Here is a 19,553-nt window from a genome sequence, read left to right on the forward strand (position 1 = left end):
TTGTTCTAGAGCCTCCTATTGCCTTGTAAGTATTGTGATACCATTGTGCACACACGCAAGTCTTGCGATACATCTTAAGTAGATAGAACGTATGTGCTATTTGTATACTGTTGTTTTCCCATATCTTCCCAGTTGCTGCGTGCAGCATAGTAAGAATCCCTCACCAGATAGTGTGCTGACACTTGGGAACTATGTACAGGGCTCTCCCTAAAAAGTTCCCTGTGGCATGAAAGGGGGAAATTACCTGAGCCTGAATTGCAGGAGAGTTGCATTTGAGCTTCTTTTCTTTTGTAGAAGTGCAATTTCATAGAAAAGTGCCTTCCTGCACTTTTCCCACAACTGTTCTTTCACATTAAAGCTTTTGCTTTATAAAGTGTCCGCCTATTATTATTTTCCTGTAATAATTACTAAAATTCTGTAATAATTTCTAAAATTCTGTTTTTTCTTCTCCTGCTTATATGAAATGCAGCTTTTTCCTTCCTACTAGTGTAGGAAGGAAACAAAGGAGACGAGCTGTTCAGCTTGTTGAGCTCATTTTCTCTCGTTGGCTGTTTCCATTCTTATTCAACCCACACTGGTAGTCTAGTAAATGCCTTAAATATCATTTGTAATAATTAAATTTTGTCTCTAGCGGAGACTTAAACATACAGTTGCTTTGAAGTTACATAAAATAAGTTCAAGTGATTTTCCTACTGCTAATACTAAGTTGTTGGAGCATTTCTCTCTTTCTGAGAGAACTCTTTTTGTGGCTTGAACTGAAGGGTGGAGCTTCCGCTTAGTCTCCAACAGCAACATTTCGCCCTTCTGACTTCACAGGTAAGAGGTATTGGCCACACAGTGATGAACAGGGAGAAAAGCTGCTAGCAGGAAGAAAATCACTGGGTATGATGTCTTTAGTCCCACAGCTTTCTTATCCTTACCCTCCACAGAGCCATTCTGGGGTTCTTGTTAGCTCCTTTTCAGAAGCCTGTGCATGAAGGATGCCACAGCCTCTGAGAGAATTGTTCTGTTCCATTGACATTGCATAAACACCACTCCACTTCTTAGGCATTATGCCTTTGTACATAAGCATACACACTGTCCTACCTCCATCTGCTCTTTAGAGATGAGTATTAAGAGCAGTACAGTTGAATGATGTCATACTTGATGGAGCAGAGACAACCTGAAGTGCGTTCTTTCTGCCACTAAGTGGTTGGCAGCCTTGCCATGTGAACACTACAGTGTGACTGAACAGCAAGATGCTGGGAGCTGGAGGCAAGGAACAGCCTTTATCCATGCTCATTCTTGTTCTACTATCTTCAGCTTGCTGACAGTACCTCATCTCATTTTCAGCATTTACTTGTATCTTGATGTTTTTCTGTCAAGCTCTTTCTCTTCCTTTGAATAACCCCATCTATTACTTGTTAATCGTTCTCTTGTTATCCTCATTGCAAGTAGCCTTTGAACATCCTCCATTTTCTCTTCTCTCATGCTTTATTCTTTTATGGTCTGCCTATCTTAGACAGGAATCTGTGTGGTAAAAGGAACCTCTAACATTTATCATCGTTTTATAAACAATGCTTAGAAATAATGTCAGTGCATGAATAGTAAATATTGAGTCTCCTGGCATCAGCATGTCTTCTCCTGCTTCCCCACTGACCTTTGCTGAAGTGGTCATTGAGGGTGGGAATGGCTGAAGGGGAGAAGCAGTGACAAGGTGGTTGTGGGTCAGTAGTGCTGTCTGTGCGAGTAAAGAATGGTTCACATGCAGCAGAACATGTCTATCACAGAATCTGGAGTGGAACCCTGATTTTCTGGGGCTCCTTGAAGTCTTGTTTGTTGGAATTTTGTTTATCATTGCAAACACTGTTCCTAAGGTAGAATCAAAACTGGAAGATCAACTAGGAAGAAATATTTATCATACCCTATATATTTGTGGCTATTAGATGTTATATATGTGGAGGTTATTATATATTAGAACTGTTTTTCCCTCCTCTATTATTATATGAGAAATAGCAGGAAATGCATGTTTATAGTCTTGTGAATTTGCTTGTATTTCCTGATTGTGTAAATTTGGATCTGCAGAAGATACAACTGAAAGGAAAATGTCCCATTTCATGGGACTGTTGGTTTTCTCCTGGTACAAGAAGTCATTAACATCATACCCATTCCAAAAGTGTATTCTCTCATGAAGTTTTGCATTCATTTTAGCTCTCGGTAGTGTCATTGTTTAAACTTTTCAATCTTCAGCCCGATTACTTCCAGTACATTATTGTGTCAGTATTACAGAGCTGCTACTCTGCATCACTATTAAAGCCATAGATTGGAAAACTTGACATTTTTAACTCATAACGGCACTCTACATATTGGTGCACATTACTGAAATGGTGGATATTAGTTGCCGGACTAATTAGGCTTTATACGTAAGTTAAAAGACTTCTTTCTTTTAAGATGTAATCATTTCTTTGTTATTTTAGGCAGAAGATTGAGCGATGCACTCTCACTGGTACAAATCGTGAGGTAATTGTTAGCACTGCTCTGCATCCATTTGCAATGACATTGTTTGATCAGCACATATATTGGACAGACTGGAACACACGAAGCATTTACCGAGCTAATAAGTATGATGGTTCAGATCAGATTGTAATGATCATGAATCTTCCACAAAGACCGATGGATATTCATGTCTGGGCAAAAAGTAAGCAGCAGCAGTGTACCAACCCTTGCAACCAGTTCAATGGTGGCTGCAGTCACATCTGTGCACCAGGTAAGCTGTTATGCTTGATGACTGTAAGCTATTAGTGTTGCCTGTATTAGAGTTCATAGTATAACAATTTTAGTCACATGGGGACAGTGGAAATATTTCTTAGTGTTCCTAAATGTTTAATATTTATTTTATTTAGAAATGCAATCAAAATGATTGCCATTCAAGGTCATGGTATTTTGCCAGCACACCTGAGAATCCTCACAAATAAAAATTATGGGTTTCTCTAATTTAAACCAAAACATTGTTTTCTGGCGTTTTAACTTTTTTTCCCTCTGAGATGAGACATGAAGTGTGCTCTGCAGCATATGGTTACCTTAGGAATACATACTGATGCGCTGTATACTGAACAGATGTTTACTACCACATATTTAGAAAATCTTTATGGTCATTATTTCTTTATCACATGATATTATGAAGTCTTTCCCTAATGATTAATTTCCAAAAGAAACATTTCTACTGCCTCACTTTAAATGTTGGACAATTACTAAGAAGATAGCACAAACTGATTTCTATCTACATTGTGGGACAGGTGTCCTTTTAAGTCATGGACTCCAGAAACATGCTCTGTATCATCATCTGCATATTGGGGTGAGACCTGAGTGACATATGTATCCCATCTTGTATGTCTCCTTGTGCATGTGTAAGGAGAGAGTCGAAGTGGTCCAACAGGTCACCGGTCCAGATGGCCAGGAAACCAGAATGGCAGTATACCCCAAAAAGCATACCTGTTACAGAGCTGTTTCCTGTGTTGTGGATTTTTGGAAGTTACGGTCCTTGACTTTGAAAAACTCATTCAGTGCCTGCTTTCATTTGTAGCATCTTAAATGCCTTTAAAAATCTGTCTTGCCTGAAAACAACTCAAACTTCTCATTGATTTTGAGAAGAGCAGTTAGTCTAGTGCAAGGAGTTTTGAAAACCATGTTTTCATTTCAAGGGATAGAGCCTCAGCTGGTGTAGCTCTGATGTTTGAAAGCATCAGATGCCATCTTGCTGCCACCCAAAAACGATTTGGACAACAAGCAAATATTAAGATACTCCAAGTTCTGATCTTAGTTCCTCTAGGGAACTCTGAAATAACTCTTGTGGGTTTTAATGCGTTTGTATATGCTTAACTGAGATAAAAATCTGGATAAGTCATCACACTTCTATCTAAGCAGATAGATCTTACAGGAGTTGTGAGAATTTCATTGCCTTTTCCAGTGTTACAGCTGTGAATGGTTTCATAGAACCCTATCTAAAGCATCAATGTTAAATTTGTTTCTTTTTTTGTCTCCTTTTTTATTTTTTTTTAACTGTCAAACATAAATTTAGGTCCGGCTGGTGCAGAATGTCAGTGCCCCTCTGAAGGTCGCTGGTATTTAGCCAATAATAACAAGCACTGTATTGTGGATAACGGTACCAGGTGTGATACTGGTTTCTTCACATGCCTTAATGGGCAGTGTATCTCCGAGCGATGGAAGTGTGACAATGACAATGATTGTGGTGATGGCAGTGATGAGTTGGAAAGTGTGTGTGGTAAGCATTTAAAATAACTGCATGAGAAAGTGATGCATACTCTGTCTTGCCTGTACTGTATTCTCTATTACTTTTATGGCTTTATGATCACGGATCTTAATGGCTGTAGTTTGGAAACGATCCCTTGCTTGCTCACAGACTGGGGGTCTGAATGGCTACTGATTTGCTCTAGAATCCAAACACACTATAGTGTTGAATTTTTATCATGTATAGCCGACTTCTACTTTGTTTAATTCAAATATGTATTTTACTTTTCATGCAGTCCGTTTTGCAGCTGTCTTTGCCCTGGCAGGTAAAAATATTGTGATTTTACTTGTTACTTTGTCAGATAACTTAGATTACGTTTTATCCATGTATATTCTTTTTCTAATTTTTTTTTTTTTAATTTCCTGCAGCTTTCCATACTTGTCAGCCAACAGCTTTTACCTGTGGTAATGGGCGATGTGTACCCTATCATTACCGCTGTGACCACTACAATGACTGTGGAGATAACAGTGATGAGGTTGGCTGCTTGTTCCGAACTTGTGATTCCCACACAGAATTTACTTGCAATAATGGAAGGTGTATATCTCTTCAGTACGTCTGCAATGGAGTAAACAACTGTTATGATAATGGCACATCAGATGAGAGAAATTGCCGTAAGTTTATCCTAATTACTTAGTGCCTATTTGAGTCTGACTCTTTAGACCAAAGAAAAGGCAAATGTGTTTGTGTGTGAAGCATTATGACAAAATCAGCAGAGAGGATAAAAGATTTCTTTATTTACATTACAGATTCTGCTTTGTGTTATTTGAAGCAAATAGAATTGTTAGAAGATATTCTGGAGTACCTTAAGATATTACATAATAACTATCGCTTTAAATAATCTGCTTTGATGCAACAAATGTTCATGCAGTGCTTAACACTAGGTCTTGTGAGTAATCCCATGGACTTCAAAAAGATTATTTCAGATGAATTGGATGCAGAGCTTATATTTTTGCAGGATTAGCCTGGAGTTTGACAGTGGGTTTTTACTTTGTGTCATGTTATATTAATTATACTAGATTTAATCATCAGGAGTGTATATTGTGACTCTTATGCAGACACAGATTATATTTATTCTGTTTAAAATTACATGCCTTATAGCTCTCAAAAAGTTATCAGTTATGTTTGTTTTTCTTAAGATGTAAACTGTGATTAGTTCAATATTGACTACTATTGCAGTTAATCAAACTAATCATGTCTTTGCACTAACATTACATTCTTCAGTGGAAAATTTATATCTGGAGTTAGAGAAATTGATGAAAATGTATTTAGAGAATTTTTTTTACATTTTTGTGTGCACACTGATTTTTTTTTTTTTGGAAACATTATTTGTGACAATTTTTTCTATTCTCAGTGAAATCTGAGTATTTGAAATTCCTGGTCTATTAGTCGTTTGTAGTTGTAATGCAGGCATTACAGTGTGAATACATGCCAATTTACGTTATCTCACCCCCAAGTATTGGCATGCGTTTCTTTGATCATGTTTTTGTCAGGATTTTTGTCAATAAAAGCAATTGTCTAATTGTTTCCATATAGCAGGAGCAGTATGAGAGCACTTAAGCAAGTGAGTGACACGGGACTCTTTTTAACAATATTATGTATCTTTCAATGAGATACAGCGTAACGGTATTAAAAAAAGCTCTAAAGAACTTTTGCTTTTTTTTTCCTCCCTCCTTAAAGCGGAGCGCACTTGCCAGTCTGGTTTTACAAAATGTCAAAGCACAAATATTTGCATTCCTCGAACATATTTGTGTGATGGTGATAACGACTGTGGAGATATGAGTGATGAGAGCCCTACTCACTGTGGTAAGTTGATAGGGCCTTGGTTACTTTTCCTGTACTTCAGTAATTTATTCCACTGCTCTTTACCTTTGACATAACTCCAACTGTTCTCAAAACATCTGCTCTTGTAATACTGAAGAGTTATAAGGTATATGCATTGTATTATTAGCTCTCAATTATCTAAATCATGCTTTTATCTAATAAAAAAGATCATAATTTTTTGCAGCATTTTTATACAGCATTTGAGGGATCATTCCTTTTGCTTATTCTGCTCTGTATCCTTTATGGTTTTACAAGGTAATTGGCACTTAAGTATTATAGCGAGTTGGCTTTTTCTGGAACTTTAACATTAGAATATTTTTCCTTCTAATCAAATGAACTTGTATACAGTCTCAAACGTAATTTCTTTTAGCTTTTTCATGTAGTTATGTATGCCTTAGCATATGATTCGTTGTTCATTGTAGCTTCCAGTTAGTGTACAAAAGTGTCTAGTTTTCGATCAGCCTTAATTACAAACCAGCTTACCTTTGCTAGCACAGACATTTGTATTACGTAGTAGTTAGGTAGTACTTTTTCTATATAAAATGTTTTGGATCAGTTTATAAAACATAATGGATATTTTCAGATAATGATTTATTTTTAGTATTGCCTGAGTGGATTATTTTTGCTTTCACCAGTTTTCCTAAAGGTACCTGCCTTGAGTTAACTATGCCACAATTTGTCTAAAATATGAGTTCAATTTTTCTAGCCAGAGCGTGGCCTCTTTTATCTATGGACCGCTACGTGTCAAAAATATGTGGCTATATATACAGACATAGTGAGTCTTGTGCTGCTCATGAAAGGTGTGCTTTGTCCCTTCTACTGTTTATGTCCCAGCAGCACTGCTGAATTACTTAAATTGAGAAGTGGTGAAGGGCAAGAAAGAGGAAGAGAAAGGGAGAATGGGAGATGAAAGAAGCCCCAAGACATTAATGAGCAGTGTGTTAATTGCCTTTGATTTTCATCATTAAAGGCATATAGAAGAGCAAGTTAAAAGGCCAGACTGGGTCCTTTTTGGTATCTTGTAAACCATCATAGGGTACAGGAAAGTATCAGTAACTACTGAAGAAATTCTCAAACCCACTATACATGCCAGGATCAAGGGGCTCAGCCAAAGGGCGGAAGAAATATTTGAAGCGTGTTTAGCTGGAACTATTCAGTGCTACAGTTTGTTCTTCACTGCCATTAAGAAAAGATTCCTACTTCTAAGTGAAGAAAAATTGGTGGGATAACAAGGAAAGCGTTATCTACCATGCGATAGTACTTCCTTACTGCACATTTTGAATTCTTTTAAAGCATGGAGTCTGCTACCGCCTGGTTTGGGCACTGGAGAAATGAGTATATTGGACTGTGGTAATTTTCTTGTGCACAAATCTCAGGTATAAATGTAAAACATATTTACAGTTGCTGCATGCAATCCTATTTCCAGGGCAAATTCTGTCTACTTATTAGCTGATATGTATACCCAAGGAGAGAATTAAGCCCATTTTTTGTGTTCAAAGATCAAGCTAGTTTGTACAATGAAGTCTTTGCAGGTAGGCTGTGAAAAGACATCCTTCCTAGCATAATTTTTTCTCTTTCTTTTTTGGGGTCTGTAATATTTTTGCGTAACATGGACTCAAAAGCAACTTAAAACAAGTTGGAAAGGTAACAGAAAGAAAGAAGTCATACATAGGTTTTTTCTTCCAGTCTCACTGACTTGCACAAATAGTGAGTTTCGTTGTACATCGGGACGTTGTATTCCTGCTCATTGGTACTGTGATCAAGGAATAGACTGTGCTGATGGCTCTGATGAACCTGCCTCTTGTGGTAAGTTTACACTCAGAAGATACAACACGATGGGTTATGGGAAATCAGTAGTTTCTCTTGTAGGCAGCAGCTTGAATCCAGACTAGGTAGAAAATAAGTATCTTCTGAGGTTTATTCACTGACTCTAAATAATCTGAGTCACTGAGTAATTCAAGTCTTAAATACTTAAAGCTGTGTATGGAATATGAAGGCTTTAATTGCCACAGTTGATTGCTTTTAATGTGATTACTCTTAATGTATAACCTCCTGTCTCTTTATAAGACTGTGATGGTGGTGAATCAAGTGATGAAAAGTAGCAAGTATTTTGATACTGTTTTGGATGTAAAAGCAGATGTCGTGTTGTACAGGAAGTGTGCGTGCAGTATTGCGTTTGGGGAAAAAAGAAATGTGGGATGCAGAGGAACATTGTTGACACAGTATGAGGTAGAGTATCATAGTATTACAATAAGCAAATCCTGTGTGTACAATAGAAACTGATGGTAATGACCAAGTGACTACATCAGTGGACACGGGAAGGGCTACAGATGTTGTCTATCTAGACCTCTGTAAGGCCTTTGACACGGTCCCCCACAACATCCTTCTCTCTAAACTGGAGAGGTATGGATTTGATGGGTGGCCTGTCCGGCAGGTGAGGAATTGGTTAGATGGTCGCATCCAGAGGGTAGCGGTCAACGGCTCAATGTCCAGATGGAGATTGGTGACGAGTGGCGTCCCGCAGGGGTCCGTATTGGGACCGGTACTGTTTAATGTCTTCATCAATGACATAGACAGTGGGATCGAGTGCACCCTCAGCAAGTTTGCAGATGACACCAAGCTGAGTGGTGCGGTCGACATGCCAGAGGGATGGGATGCCATCCAGAGGGACCTGGACAAGCTGGAGAAGTGGGTCCATGTGAGCCTCATGAGGTTTAACAAGGCCAAGTGCAGGGTCCTGCACTGAGGTCGGGGCAACCCCCAGTATCAGTACAGGCTGGGGGATGAAGGGATTGAGAGCAGCCCTGCTGAGAAGGACTTGGGGGTACTGGTGGATGAAAAGCTGGACATGAGCCAGCAGTGTGCGCTCGCAGCCCAGAAGGCCAATCGTATCCTGGGCTGCATCAAAAGAAGCGTGGCCAGCAGGTCGAGGGAGGTGATTCTGCCCCTCTCCTCTGCTCTGGTGAGACCCCACCTGGAGTACTGCGTCCAGCCCTGGAGCCCTCAGCGTAAGAAAGACATGGACCTGCTGGAGTGGGTCCAGAGGAGGATCACGAAAATGATCAGGGGGATGGAACACCTCTCCTATGAAGAAAGGCTGAGAGAGTTGGGGTTGTTCAGCCTAGAGAAGAGAAGGCTTCGGGGAGACCTTCTTGCAGCCTATCAGTACTTAAAGGGGACTTATAAAACAGATGGCGGCAGACTTTTTAGCAGGGCCTGTTGTGACAGGGCAAGGGGGAATGGCTTTAAACTAAAGGGGGGTAGATATAGACTGGATATAAGGAAGAAATTTTTTATGCTGGGGGTGGTGGAACACTGGCACAGGTTGCCCAGAGGGGTGGTTGATGCCCCATCCCTGGAAACATTCAAGGTCAGGTTGGACAGGGCTCTGAGCAACCTGATTTAGTTGAAGATGCCCCTGCCCACGGTCATCTAAAGGATGACCTTTAGAGGTCCCTTCCAACCCAAACTATTCTATGATTCTATGATTCTATAATAAGCAGCGGAGGGGGGAAGAAGGTGAAAAGAAGTAGCGTAATCTCCAGGGAGGAAAAGGAGAGGCTAACTAGAGTCACTGAGAATTGATATTACAACATAGTCATCATTATCACTGTAAAAGTTGGCATAACACAAGGCAGAACAGATTCTTCTATGATTTAAGCAGGGCTGATAGCTCACCGCACATTGCTGGAGTTGCACCTTTGGCTTAAGAAAATGTCTTGCAGCTTATACCTTAACTGTCTTACATTTAAGCTTCTATTTTATGTTTCACTATCATAAGATTCTCCCTAAAATACCCTTCTCAGTAGATTTTCATGGCAGTGCAGGTTAGTTTAACAAGCAGAGTGATTGTGTTCATTTTGAAGTGCCCCAAGTGCGGACTTGTTCAAGCGACCAGTTCAGATGTGATGATGGCAGATGTATCCCAGCAACGTGGATCTGTGATGGTGATAATGACTGTGGGGATATGAGTGATGAGGATCAAAGACATAATTGTGGTAGGTGTTTAATGCAAATAGATACTGCACTTTCTTTGTTTGTCCTGCAGGCGTTTTTAGAAAACAACCAACCAACCCTCAAACTCCCACCCCCTGCCAATTTTTCTATCCATAAAGGTGCACATTAAGCATGAGGTACACTCTTCCTGTACCTTTATTTTCATTATATTAAATTAAAATTGAATATTTTACTGATTAAAAAAAAAAATTGTTCTAATTTTGCAATTACTCCTCTTTGAATTGTTGAGTTCAAATGGAGATATAATTAACCTGGGTTGTTTGTATGATCTGGGCAGCAATAGCAGCTTCAGTGGAGATATTCCCTGATCGTCATGCGTTACATCTTGTGCATATTAATAATCACATGGTTTTGGCATAATTTCTTTAAAAGTTAGTGAACAAAATAAGTGTGGCTGTTTAGAGGGCAAACAAAGGGAAGAAGGTTCACCAAGCCTGGTCCTGCTCCTTGATTCTTTTAACAGCAGCTGGGATACACTTGCAGTCCTTGCCCTTTTTAACTGCAGTGGTGCTCCCTCTGTTTGCTCCCTGGAGCACAGAATACCTTGAAAAAAGCAGGGGATAGAGAGCCTAGGCCTTAATACCTGTTCAGCTCCCAGAAAATCTGGCCAGACGCATGAAAAGCTTGTACTGAGAATCCAACAAGATCCAGAGTTCTGCACATGCCAGCATTGCCTAAGGAATCCTAAAGTGCTTTGGCTCCCAGTCAGCCTCCATGAAGAGCAATGCTCAGTGAAAATTAGTGGGAATGCATATGAGTTTTGTATATGAGAGGGTGCAGTGGTGCATGGCTCTATTGCGGATTACGGGTAGATATCCAGGCTGTGTGTGTGTGCGGGGGGGGGAGGGTGTTACATACACAGAGTATAACTTGGTGTGTCAGTAAACATGCTTTTCTTTCAGCAAACCGGAACTGCACAGCCACAGAGTTCACATGTGCCAACAATCGACCGCCACTCAGGAGGTGCATTCCTCGGGCATGGGTGTGTGATGGTGATGCTGACTGCAGTGATGCATTTGATGAACACCAGAACTGTACACGAAGATCTTGCACAGAAAATGAGTTTACTTGCAGTAATGGCTTGTGCATCCGAAACACATACAGGTTTGTAACTACCTGAGCTGCTGCAGAAATTCTCAAAATTTGCTTAAAGTGAAGAAGCTAATTCAACCTTTTTTTCCCCACTATTTAGTTGTTAAGTAGATCTGCATATTGTAATGAAACTATTTATCTGCTCTGCATTCACGCATTAGTTTTAACTTGAAAATGCTCTGGAATTTTCTATGTTAATATCCCCAGTGCTCACCATTAGTATTTAATCATTTTTATTGTGCCTAGTAACCTCTCCTGAGGTGGATCTGTTCAGCTTGTAATGCATATGGGGAATACAAGCAGGACTCACAGGATCAGACTCTCTATAATATGACCCTGATTTCTGAAAGTTTCTTGCATTGGAGCCAATAATATCTGACCTTCTTTGGAAATCAGGAGAGTGTATCTATCCATCTGCCCTAGAGATAGTGATTGCCTTCTTATATTTGAAAAAAGTGTTCATTCTTCTTCAGATGTGACAGGCGGAATGACTGTGGTGACAGCAGTGATGAAAGGGGATGCATTTATGAACCATGTCAACAGCACCAGTTTACTTGTCAGAATGGGCGCTGCATTTCCAAGGCCTACATCTGCGATGGGGATAATGACTGTGGTGATGAATCTGATGAGCTGGAACATCTCTGTAGTACACCAGAAGCGACCTGCTCTCCCCATCATTTTAAATGTGACAATGGAAACTGCATTGAAATGGTTAAAGTCTGCAATCGGTTGGATGATTGCCTAGATAATAGTGATGAAAAAGGATGTGGTATGTGTAGATTTATTTGTACTGTCATTTAATTTAAAATGCTTAGGCAGCTTTAAAAAAAATGAACTCTTAAGACAATTGCTTAATTACAATCATATCTATTCCGTGGTGGTCTCTCAGAAGGATTATAAGAAATGTATACATCTAATTTTTTGTTTTAATTAAATCATGCTTATTATATACTGTTTTAACAAACCGTGAAAATTAGCTAATTATATAAACTAAATACAGTTTATACATTGTTATGTATTGCCCTTACATTTCCAAAATACACCATTCATAAGTGTATATTTTGCACTCTGTGTGTTTGGTGACAGACCTCAGAGGTGCTAGAATAATTTTAGATTAGATTAGATTCTTTTCCTTGCTCCTTTTTACAGCAGCCCAGATTCATATTCAGCATTTTCAGGGGGTAGCAGGGAGAGAGAGACAGAGAGTGTGTATCGGAAAGTGACTGCGCTATTTTGTCTGCTAGCCAGTTCCTTGAATAGAACTCCTTTCCTTCCGCAGGTATAAATGAATGCAGTGACCCTTCAATCAGTGGATGTGATCATGACTGTACAGACACACAGACAAGTTTCTACTGTTCTTGTCATCCCGGATACAAACTTATGTCTGATAAACGCACTTGTGATGATATTGATGAGTGCAATGAAACTCCATCAGTATGTAGCCAGATTTGTGAGAACACAGCTGGCTCCTACATCTGTAAGTGTGCCCCAGGCTATATCCGGGAGCCTGATGGAAAAAGTTGCCGGCAAAATAGTAATATCTCCCCATACCTTATTTTTAGCAACCGTTACTATCTGAGAAATCTCACAACAGATGGCCAGTCTTACTCTCTCATTTTGCAAGGACTGAGAAATGTGGTGGCACTGGACTTTGACAGGGTGGAAAAGAGGTTGTACTGGATTGATGTGGGGAGGAAGGTCATTGAACGAATGTTCCTAAATGGAACAAATAAGGAGGCAGTGATAAGTGATGATGTGCCCAACGGGGAAGGTATCGCTGTTGACTGGGTTGGCAGGTAAGAAAATATGTTTTCTGTCTTTCTGGGCTACTAAGGAAATGATGTGTGGGGGAGTTTATCTTAGGGTTTTTCTCCCACTTCATATGAAATTCTGAGTGAGTGCTGAAATAGTTTTGGATTGTGGATGCAGTCTTATACAACGGCTCTGGAATTGTTTATCAGCATCTAATACATTACATAACACTTTAATTGCTGTCATATCTAGTATACGGAGGTTATATCGGAGTTACGCTCTCATCAATAATAAAGTAGTGCATATGACCCTTGGGAAAAACTTGTTAGGAAACCATTAATGAACAGACTAGGCAAGCAGGCAGGTGGGATGTTACATGTGGCTATGGGGTAGGCATTCTGAGCTTAGGCTCTTTATTCCTTTGCTAGCAGTTGCTGAGGTTGGGATGCAGGCTTCACTCTATGCATAAACAATATAACAGGTAACTAGATTCCAATGACATAAGTAATAATAAACATGAATGAAATTTAGCTCCGGTACCAATGCGAAGAGCATGTTTCTTTGCTCTGGAAAAATGCATCTTTAACTGACACTCAAACACCATGATCCACATTATTTGCTGTAAGGAGGGCAGTATAAGGGTGAGGTAATTGGAAAGCACTTTGCGTTACGGTCATTTTTTGATTGCCTGCTGTGTGTCAAAAAGTAGCCTGATTTACTCCCACAGAAACTGTGTCCTTATGTGGTGCCATCTCTGACAGGGTTCTTGGCTGCGTTTCATCAGGTTTTGCTTTCTGAGTGCAGTACTACCAGTATGAAAAGTTTAAGTATCATGGATCAGACTCTGTAAAATAATGAGAATGGTTCAAGAAGTCACATTTGGAACTTATATGAGAGTGTTTATATGAATATGTCAATATAATAGTTTTTATTTTTAAACCACTTTGTCTCTAAACCTAATGATAATTAATATTGCCAGCAGTCCCAAATGCTTTATGATTCATGGAGAGCTGAGGAAGGAAAAGCCTAGTTTTAGCTGAAGTGGTCCTACTGCTCCATTACTAATACAGTTGCTGAATTATTTCAGCTACCATTAGTTATGTCTTCAGTCAGTTTTTGTTTAGGTGTTTCAGAAAGGCTGAAGGATGATATAATGGTAGATGAGGTTTTCTGCTCACTTTCAGTACAGGGAGAGGACTGGAGGATGCCATGAGAAGCAGGTTGGGGAAGACTACCTTCTCCTCCTCCCTGGTGGGAGTGGTACTGCTCAGGGTGGTGTAGACAGAGACTGTATCTATCAGGCTATTTCTGGAATGACCCTGTGGATGCTGGAGCTGACCAGCTGTGCAAACAATTTCAAAGTAGCCTGCGGTAGTTCTAATTAAATTAAATGCTTTGTTTTGTTGCAGGCTTTTTAAAATCATCGCTTCAGCTTGCATGATTTCTTTGATTACAGCTGTGTATAATTCCTAGGCAGAGTAATAGAAGTGTTAGAAAATTCTAGGTGAAGTTTAAATTAGGCCATTGAACTGCTTAGGAATTTTCAAAGGAGAGCCTGGCAACCTGTTTGAGAGCAGTGGTGGCATCATGGAACAGATGGTGATTCTCTCCAATACTTTACAGCCTTGGTCACAGTCCATTGCACTGCATGTCTGTTTTCCTGCTCCTCTTCACTGGCCATTGTTGGTAGGAGAGGAAGGGAAGAGAAGGGGGGTTTAGGAATTTGTAGGCAAATGGCATATTATTACTAAACTGGGCAACTGCAAGTCTGAATTTGGCAACAATGCCTGTGGATGCAGGAACAGCAGGAATGAAAAGGGCAGTCTGGAGCATGGTGTAGAAGAGATGTCAGTACAGTATGTGTATTCTTCCTTTACAGTGGATATATTGCTTCTAGGAGAAAAAAAACCTGTGAAATTTAAGATGCTATGAAGCAAAATAAACCAAAAAAAGTAAATAAGAGTAAATAAACTAACTCTAAAACATTTCAGAAAATTGTACTGGGTGGATGCCTACAAAGATTGTCTCTATGTCTCTGAACTTGATGGAAGATTCCGGAAAAAACTGGTGGATCGGTGTGTGGATGCCAACAACACTTTCTGCTTTCAGTACCCCAGAGCAATTGTTGTTCATCCAAAATATGGGTATGACATTTCAAGAGTGCTTTTCCTTTCTTTTGCAAATAGTCTTGCACTGTCTCTGAAAATCTGAAACAAATTTTGGCTGCCTGCACTTAGATTTGTGTGGCATTAGATCTTAGTTGCAGCTTAGGAAAAATAGTAGCTTGCCTTTCGTAGGTATATATGCAGGGCTGTCAGATATCATTGAAAGTGGAATTTGGTTTCATGTGGACAAGGAAGTTTTGATTGCAAGGCTAAAAAGGTTGGTAGAAGTGTGTGCGGTTTGATAGACAGTGAGGCTGCCAGTTCTGCTGCATTCTTTAAAGACAATTGTCTGCTGTAGCAGTTAAATATATTAGCAAATATATTAACCTTTTTCTTATCTTCCTCAATCTCTGCTTTAGTTGTGTTGCAGGAAATACTATATATGAGGTGTGGCTTCTAGTATTTACTTCAGCATATTTTTTCTACAATCCTAACTGTAAGTATTTATTTGAACAGACAGATTTACTGGACAGACTGGGCAGATCGAGCCTATATTGGACGAGCAAGCATGGATGGCAAGGAGAAGACGGTGATTATCTCTACAAAGTTAGAGTGGCCCAATGGACTCACCATAGATTACACCAATGACAAGCTCTACTGGGCAGATGCCCATCTAAATTACATTGAGTACGTATGCAGAAAAGAATAAAACAACTGAATAACTGCTCATGTCAGATTGCAGTGGTAGCATTTATAGATGCTGTAAGCATTGTATGTATTTCTACCAACTGACTCTACAGGAAACCAGAGGCAGAAAGCCTGGAGTAGCAGGTGATACGAATCACTAGATGACACAGTAGCCTAGTTCCTATATTTGCATCCTAGGTCCCACTGGAAGTGGTCCAAAAATTATAGTGAAAAGATTCACAGTCTGTACTCGAATATGCAACTTCTATAGGTGTACAACCTGAACCAAAGCAAAACTGAGTATAAAATCACTAATTTTTCTGATTCTCTTGTTTCTGTCTATAGATAAAAGTTGAGCTGTAACTAAACTAGTTATGTGCTAATAAAATAGTATACAAATTGTTAGAAGATGCCTGGACATTTGTCTATCAGTACGACATGGGATTTCCTGTTAGCATATGGAGTTTTTTGTTAATCAAGAAAAATCTATTAATTGCTTCTAGTGTTAGAAAATTTCCACTTAAATATCAGTAAAAATTAATAACTAGCATTCTAGTTCTTGTCAAGGCATTGAAATACTTTAAAAACAATCCTTTGTATTTATATTAGTATTTATATTTGTATTCCTATATACATGTACATTTAGATTTATATTTACCTCTATTCTTCTTTACATTCATTCTTCTGGCAGTCTTTTCTATGCTGAAGTCCTAAAAATGTATTTTTAAAAATGTATATTAATTATATGTATGTTTCTGTGTCTCTCTTTTTCTGTCTTGTATTTCATAATTTCCCCCTATAGCAAGGTGATAGTAAAAATATAAAATCTTATTAAAGATATCTCATCAGAGGAGGCTCTAAATCAGAGACACATGTAAAATTTAGGAGTATAGGAGGCCTATTATTGTCTTAAGCGTTCCATTGTTAGCGGTCTGAATGATCCAGGCAAGCTAGTCTCCCGTGTGACAAAAATAACTTGCTGTAAGGCAGTAAATGTGCAAAATTTCATTGGACTAGCTGATATGCTTCTGTGGGAAGACTTTACATTTCAGTGGATGTTCCTCTATTCTGTTTATTTGCCTAAAATAACCTGTTTTACTTTCCTGCATATCTTGAAATGAATTCACTGAGGACAGTGCTCTACCATTAGGGACTAAAGAAACTGCAATTCCACATTGCATGATCCTGGTCACCAATAATGAAGTACTATAAGCATACATAATAAAGATGTGAAGATGTTTTAGCATTTATCTGAATAACTTGCACATATTTTTGTGTAGGTACTCTGACCTAGATGGACATCATCGTCACACAGTATATGATGGGACTTTACCTCATCCGTTTGCAATAACAATTTTTGAAGACATGATATATTGGACTGACTGGAACACAAGAACTGTTGAAAAGGGAAATAAATATGACGGATCAGACAGGACTGTTCTTGTGAACACCACACACAGGCCATTTGACATCCATGTTTACCATCCATACAGACAGCCATTTGGTGAGAAAACAGAATTAGATTTGCATTGAGATGGTCAGCTGTTATCCGGAGACTAATTGTAAAGGGTCCTGAGTGCACTCAGCTTTTGCCTTTGAGGGGAATAAAATGCACAGAGTAAATGTAGGCCTCTACTTTACACTTATAAATTGTCTTTTCTTTCAATAGCAATGACTGGAAATGCATAATTTTAAATTAATTTCTAAAACATCATGGCTTAATAGCATATACTTCCTGTATATGAAATCATACATATTTCTCTCACTAAGTGCCTACTTATCTAGGTTTTGTTTTTCAACTTACTACATTTAAGCTTTCGATACAGTATTAGAGGAGTCTGTTGTAGATTAAGACCTTTGAGTCCTGGGATTCGCGAAGTATGGTAATATTTATTCTTCTGTTTTACCAGTTAATAATCCTTGTGGCACCAACAATGGTGGTTGTTCCCATCTCTGTCTAATAAAAGCTGGTGGTCAGGATTATTCCTGTGAATGTCCCGATAACTTCATGATAGTACAGTTCGGCAATACAGCCCACTGCCTTCCAATGTGCTCTAGCACCCAGTTTCTCTGTGCAGACACTGAGAGGTAAGTCCACTGCTCACCGTCTTTTTTCAGTGTCTTTTTAAGAATATATTTGCAGTTTAGTTTCGTCAAAGGGACATGAAATTAGGGATTCCTTCTGGTCTCACTATGAGTTTGTGGTGTGCTTGCGAAGACAAAGCCAGACAGGCTTCCATTTTGGAAAAATACTTCTAGACTTACTGTTTAAACAGTATTTTTTTTTTCCTTTTCTTCCTTTTATATGACATTGCTAATCTAGCAAAGTTTGGGTTGTTAGAAACATGTACGTCCAGAAACCACTTCCAGTTGAGTTCACAAACCTGGAACCTTCCCTTATTTATGTACATCTTTTACAATGTATCTCTTTCTGCCAAATATATGCTGTCTGCCAGTGGCCCAGGAAAGCCATTTAGCTGATGTGGGGGCACATTTCCGACCCTTCTTCTGAGACAACAGCAGTGGAGGGAGAGAAATGGTGATGTTAGAGCTACTGTGCTGATATTGTATCACTCTGGAGCCTGTGAGGCAGGTGTGCTTATTGGGTGGCCTTTTGAAGCAGTGTTACAATGATAATCCCTAGTGAAATTCTTCTGCTAAAGTTCAGGTGAATTATTAAAATGTTACCTCATTAAAAATCCAATTGAAGATTGATTTAAGAAGCATGAGAGATGGTTACCACAAATATACATAAAAATTAAATCCTTGTTAATTTGCTGTGAACTTCCTTCTAGAGGCCTGCCAATATCATCTGTTTCTGGTGACAGTATTCTGGCATATTTTGTTAGCATTTGACAAATGAAACAGAAGACACGAAATTCAAGATGTCTTGGAAGTTTCAAGAAATAACACTGAGACAAGACTGTCTTTTGTGTTGTAAAAGGATGGTTGTATATCTGTAGAGACATAGCCTCAACAAAGAAAACACTGTTTTCTCTTTGTAGGTGTATTCCTATCTGGTGGAAATGTGATGGACAGAGGGACTGTCGAGATGGCTCTGATGAGCCCCCTACCTGTCCACACCGATACTGTCCTGTTGGTCAGTTCCAGTGTAATGATGGGAACTGCACAAGCCCACATTTCTTGTGCAATACCCAGCCAGATTGCCATGACAGATCAGATGAAGATCCTGTACTTTGTGGTATGTTACAACTAATAAATTTAAGTGTTTTGCCAACACAAAACGTGTAAATATATAAATTTCAGAATCATTATCCCTTTTTTACAGATGAAAGGTGAGGTAGACAGATGCAGTCTTTTCTAGTCTTGCACCTCCTAGAGCAATTCACGTCAGTGCAAAAGCAGGGTAAAGGAGAGCAAAAATGTACTATATCAAAACAAACATTTTCTATACCTTTGAGACAGATTTGCACTGGTGTAAATTACAATCTGAGGTAACACTAGAAGCAGGACCCACTTTGTTTTGTTCCAAGTAAAGCCATGGTGAATATGAAGAATCTAAGGCTTCCTAATGCCCAGGTCAGTCTACCAGGTGTGCTAATTTTCCCTGTATTCTAGAGCTTTGCATGATGGGACAAAATTATTTCACCCTCTACATTGCACAAAATCCAGTGCACGTGGGAAGATTTTTGTAATGGCAGTATTTAGAAATATAGCCTAATTATGCTTGTGGAATACTGTTATTTCCTTAAAAAACCTGTCTTATTCCACATACTTATGTCTAATTTAAAAAAGCACATCCTAAGCTCTCTTTTTGTAAATAGTGTACT

General features: G+C 39.1%; 1 protein-coding gene across 3 annotated transcripts in view; it reads left to right on the forward strand.

Annotated features, from left to right (window-relative positions):
- Positions 1-19,553, forward strand: part of LRP2 (LDL receptor related protein 2) — a 135,440-nt gene that overhangs the window by 85,425 nt on the left and 30,462 nt on the right. For all 3 annotated transcript variants that reach the window (XM_076342668.1, XM_076342670.1, XM_076342669.1), the window contains exons 42-55: positions 2,457-2,746; positions 4,058-4,261; positions 4,657-4,899; positions 5,966-6,091; positions 7,796-7,915; positions 9,976-10,107; positions 11,029-11,230; positions 11,692-11,987; positions 12,498-13,014; positions 14,962-15,114; positions 15,592-15,762; positions 17,043-17,266; positions 17,673-17,850; positions 18,768-18,964. In XM_076342668.1, coding sequence (XP_076198783.1) covers positions 2,457-2,746; positions 4,058-4,261; positions 4,657-4,899; positions 5,966-6,091; positions 7,796-7,915; positions 9,976-10,107; positions 11,029-11,230; positions 11,692-11,987; positions 12,498-13,014; positions 14,962-15,114; positions 15,592-15,762; positions 17,043-17,266; positions 17,673-17,850; positions 18,768-18,964 — 3,053 coding nt within the window. The remainder of the gene's footprint in view (positions 1-2,456; positions 2,747-4,057; positions 4,262-4,656; positions 4,900-5,965; positions 6,092-7,795; positions 7,916-9,975; positions 10,108-11,028; positions 11,231-11,691; positions 11,988-12,497; positions 13,015-14,961; positions 15,115-15,591; positions 15,763-17,042; positions 17,267-17,672; positions 17,851-18,767; positions 18,965-19,553) is intronic.

The sequence above is a fragment of the Aptenodytes patagonicus genome, chromosome 6, assembly GCF_965638725.1.
Source record: "Aptenodytes patagonicus chromosome 6, bAptPat1.pri.cur, whole genome shotgun sequence".
NCBI classification, from domain to species: domain Eukaryota; kingdom Metazoa; phylum Chordata; class Aves; order Sphenisciformes; family Spheniscidae; genus Aptenodytes; species Aptenodytes patagonicus.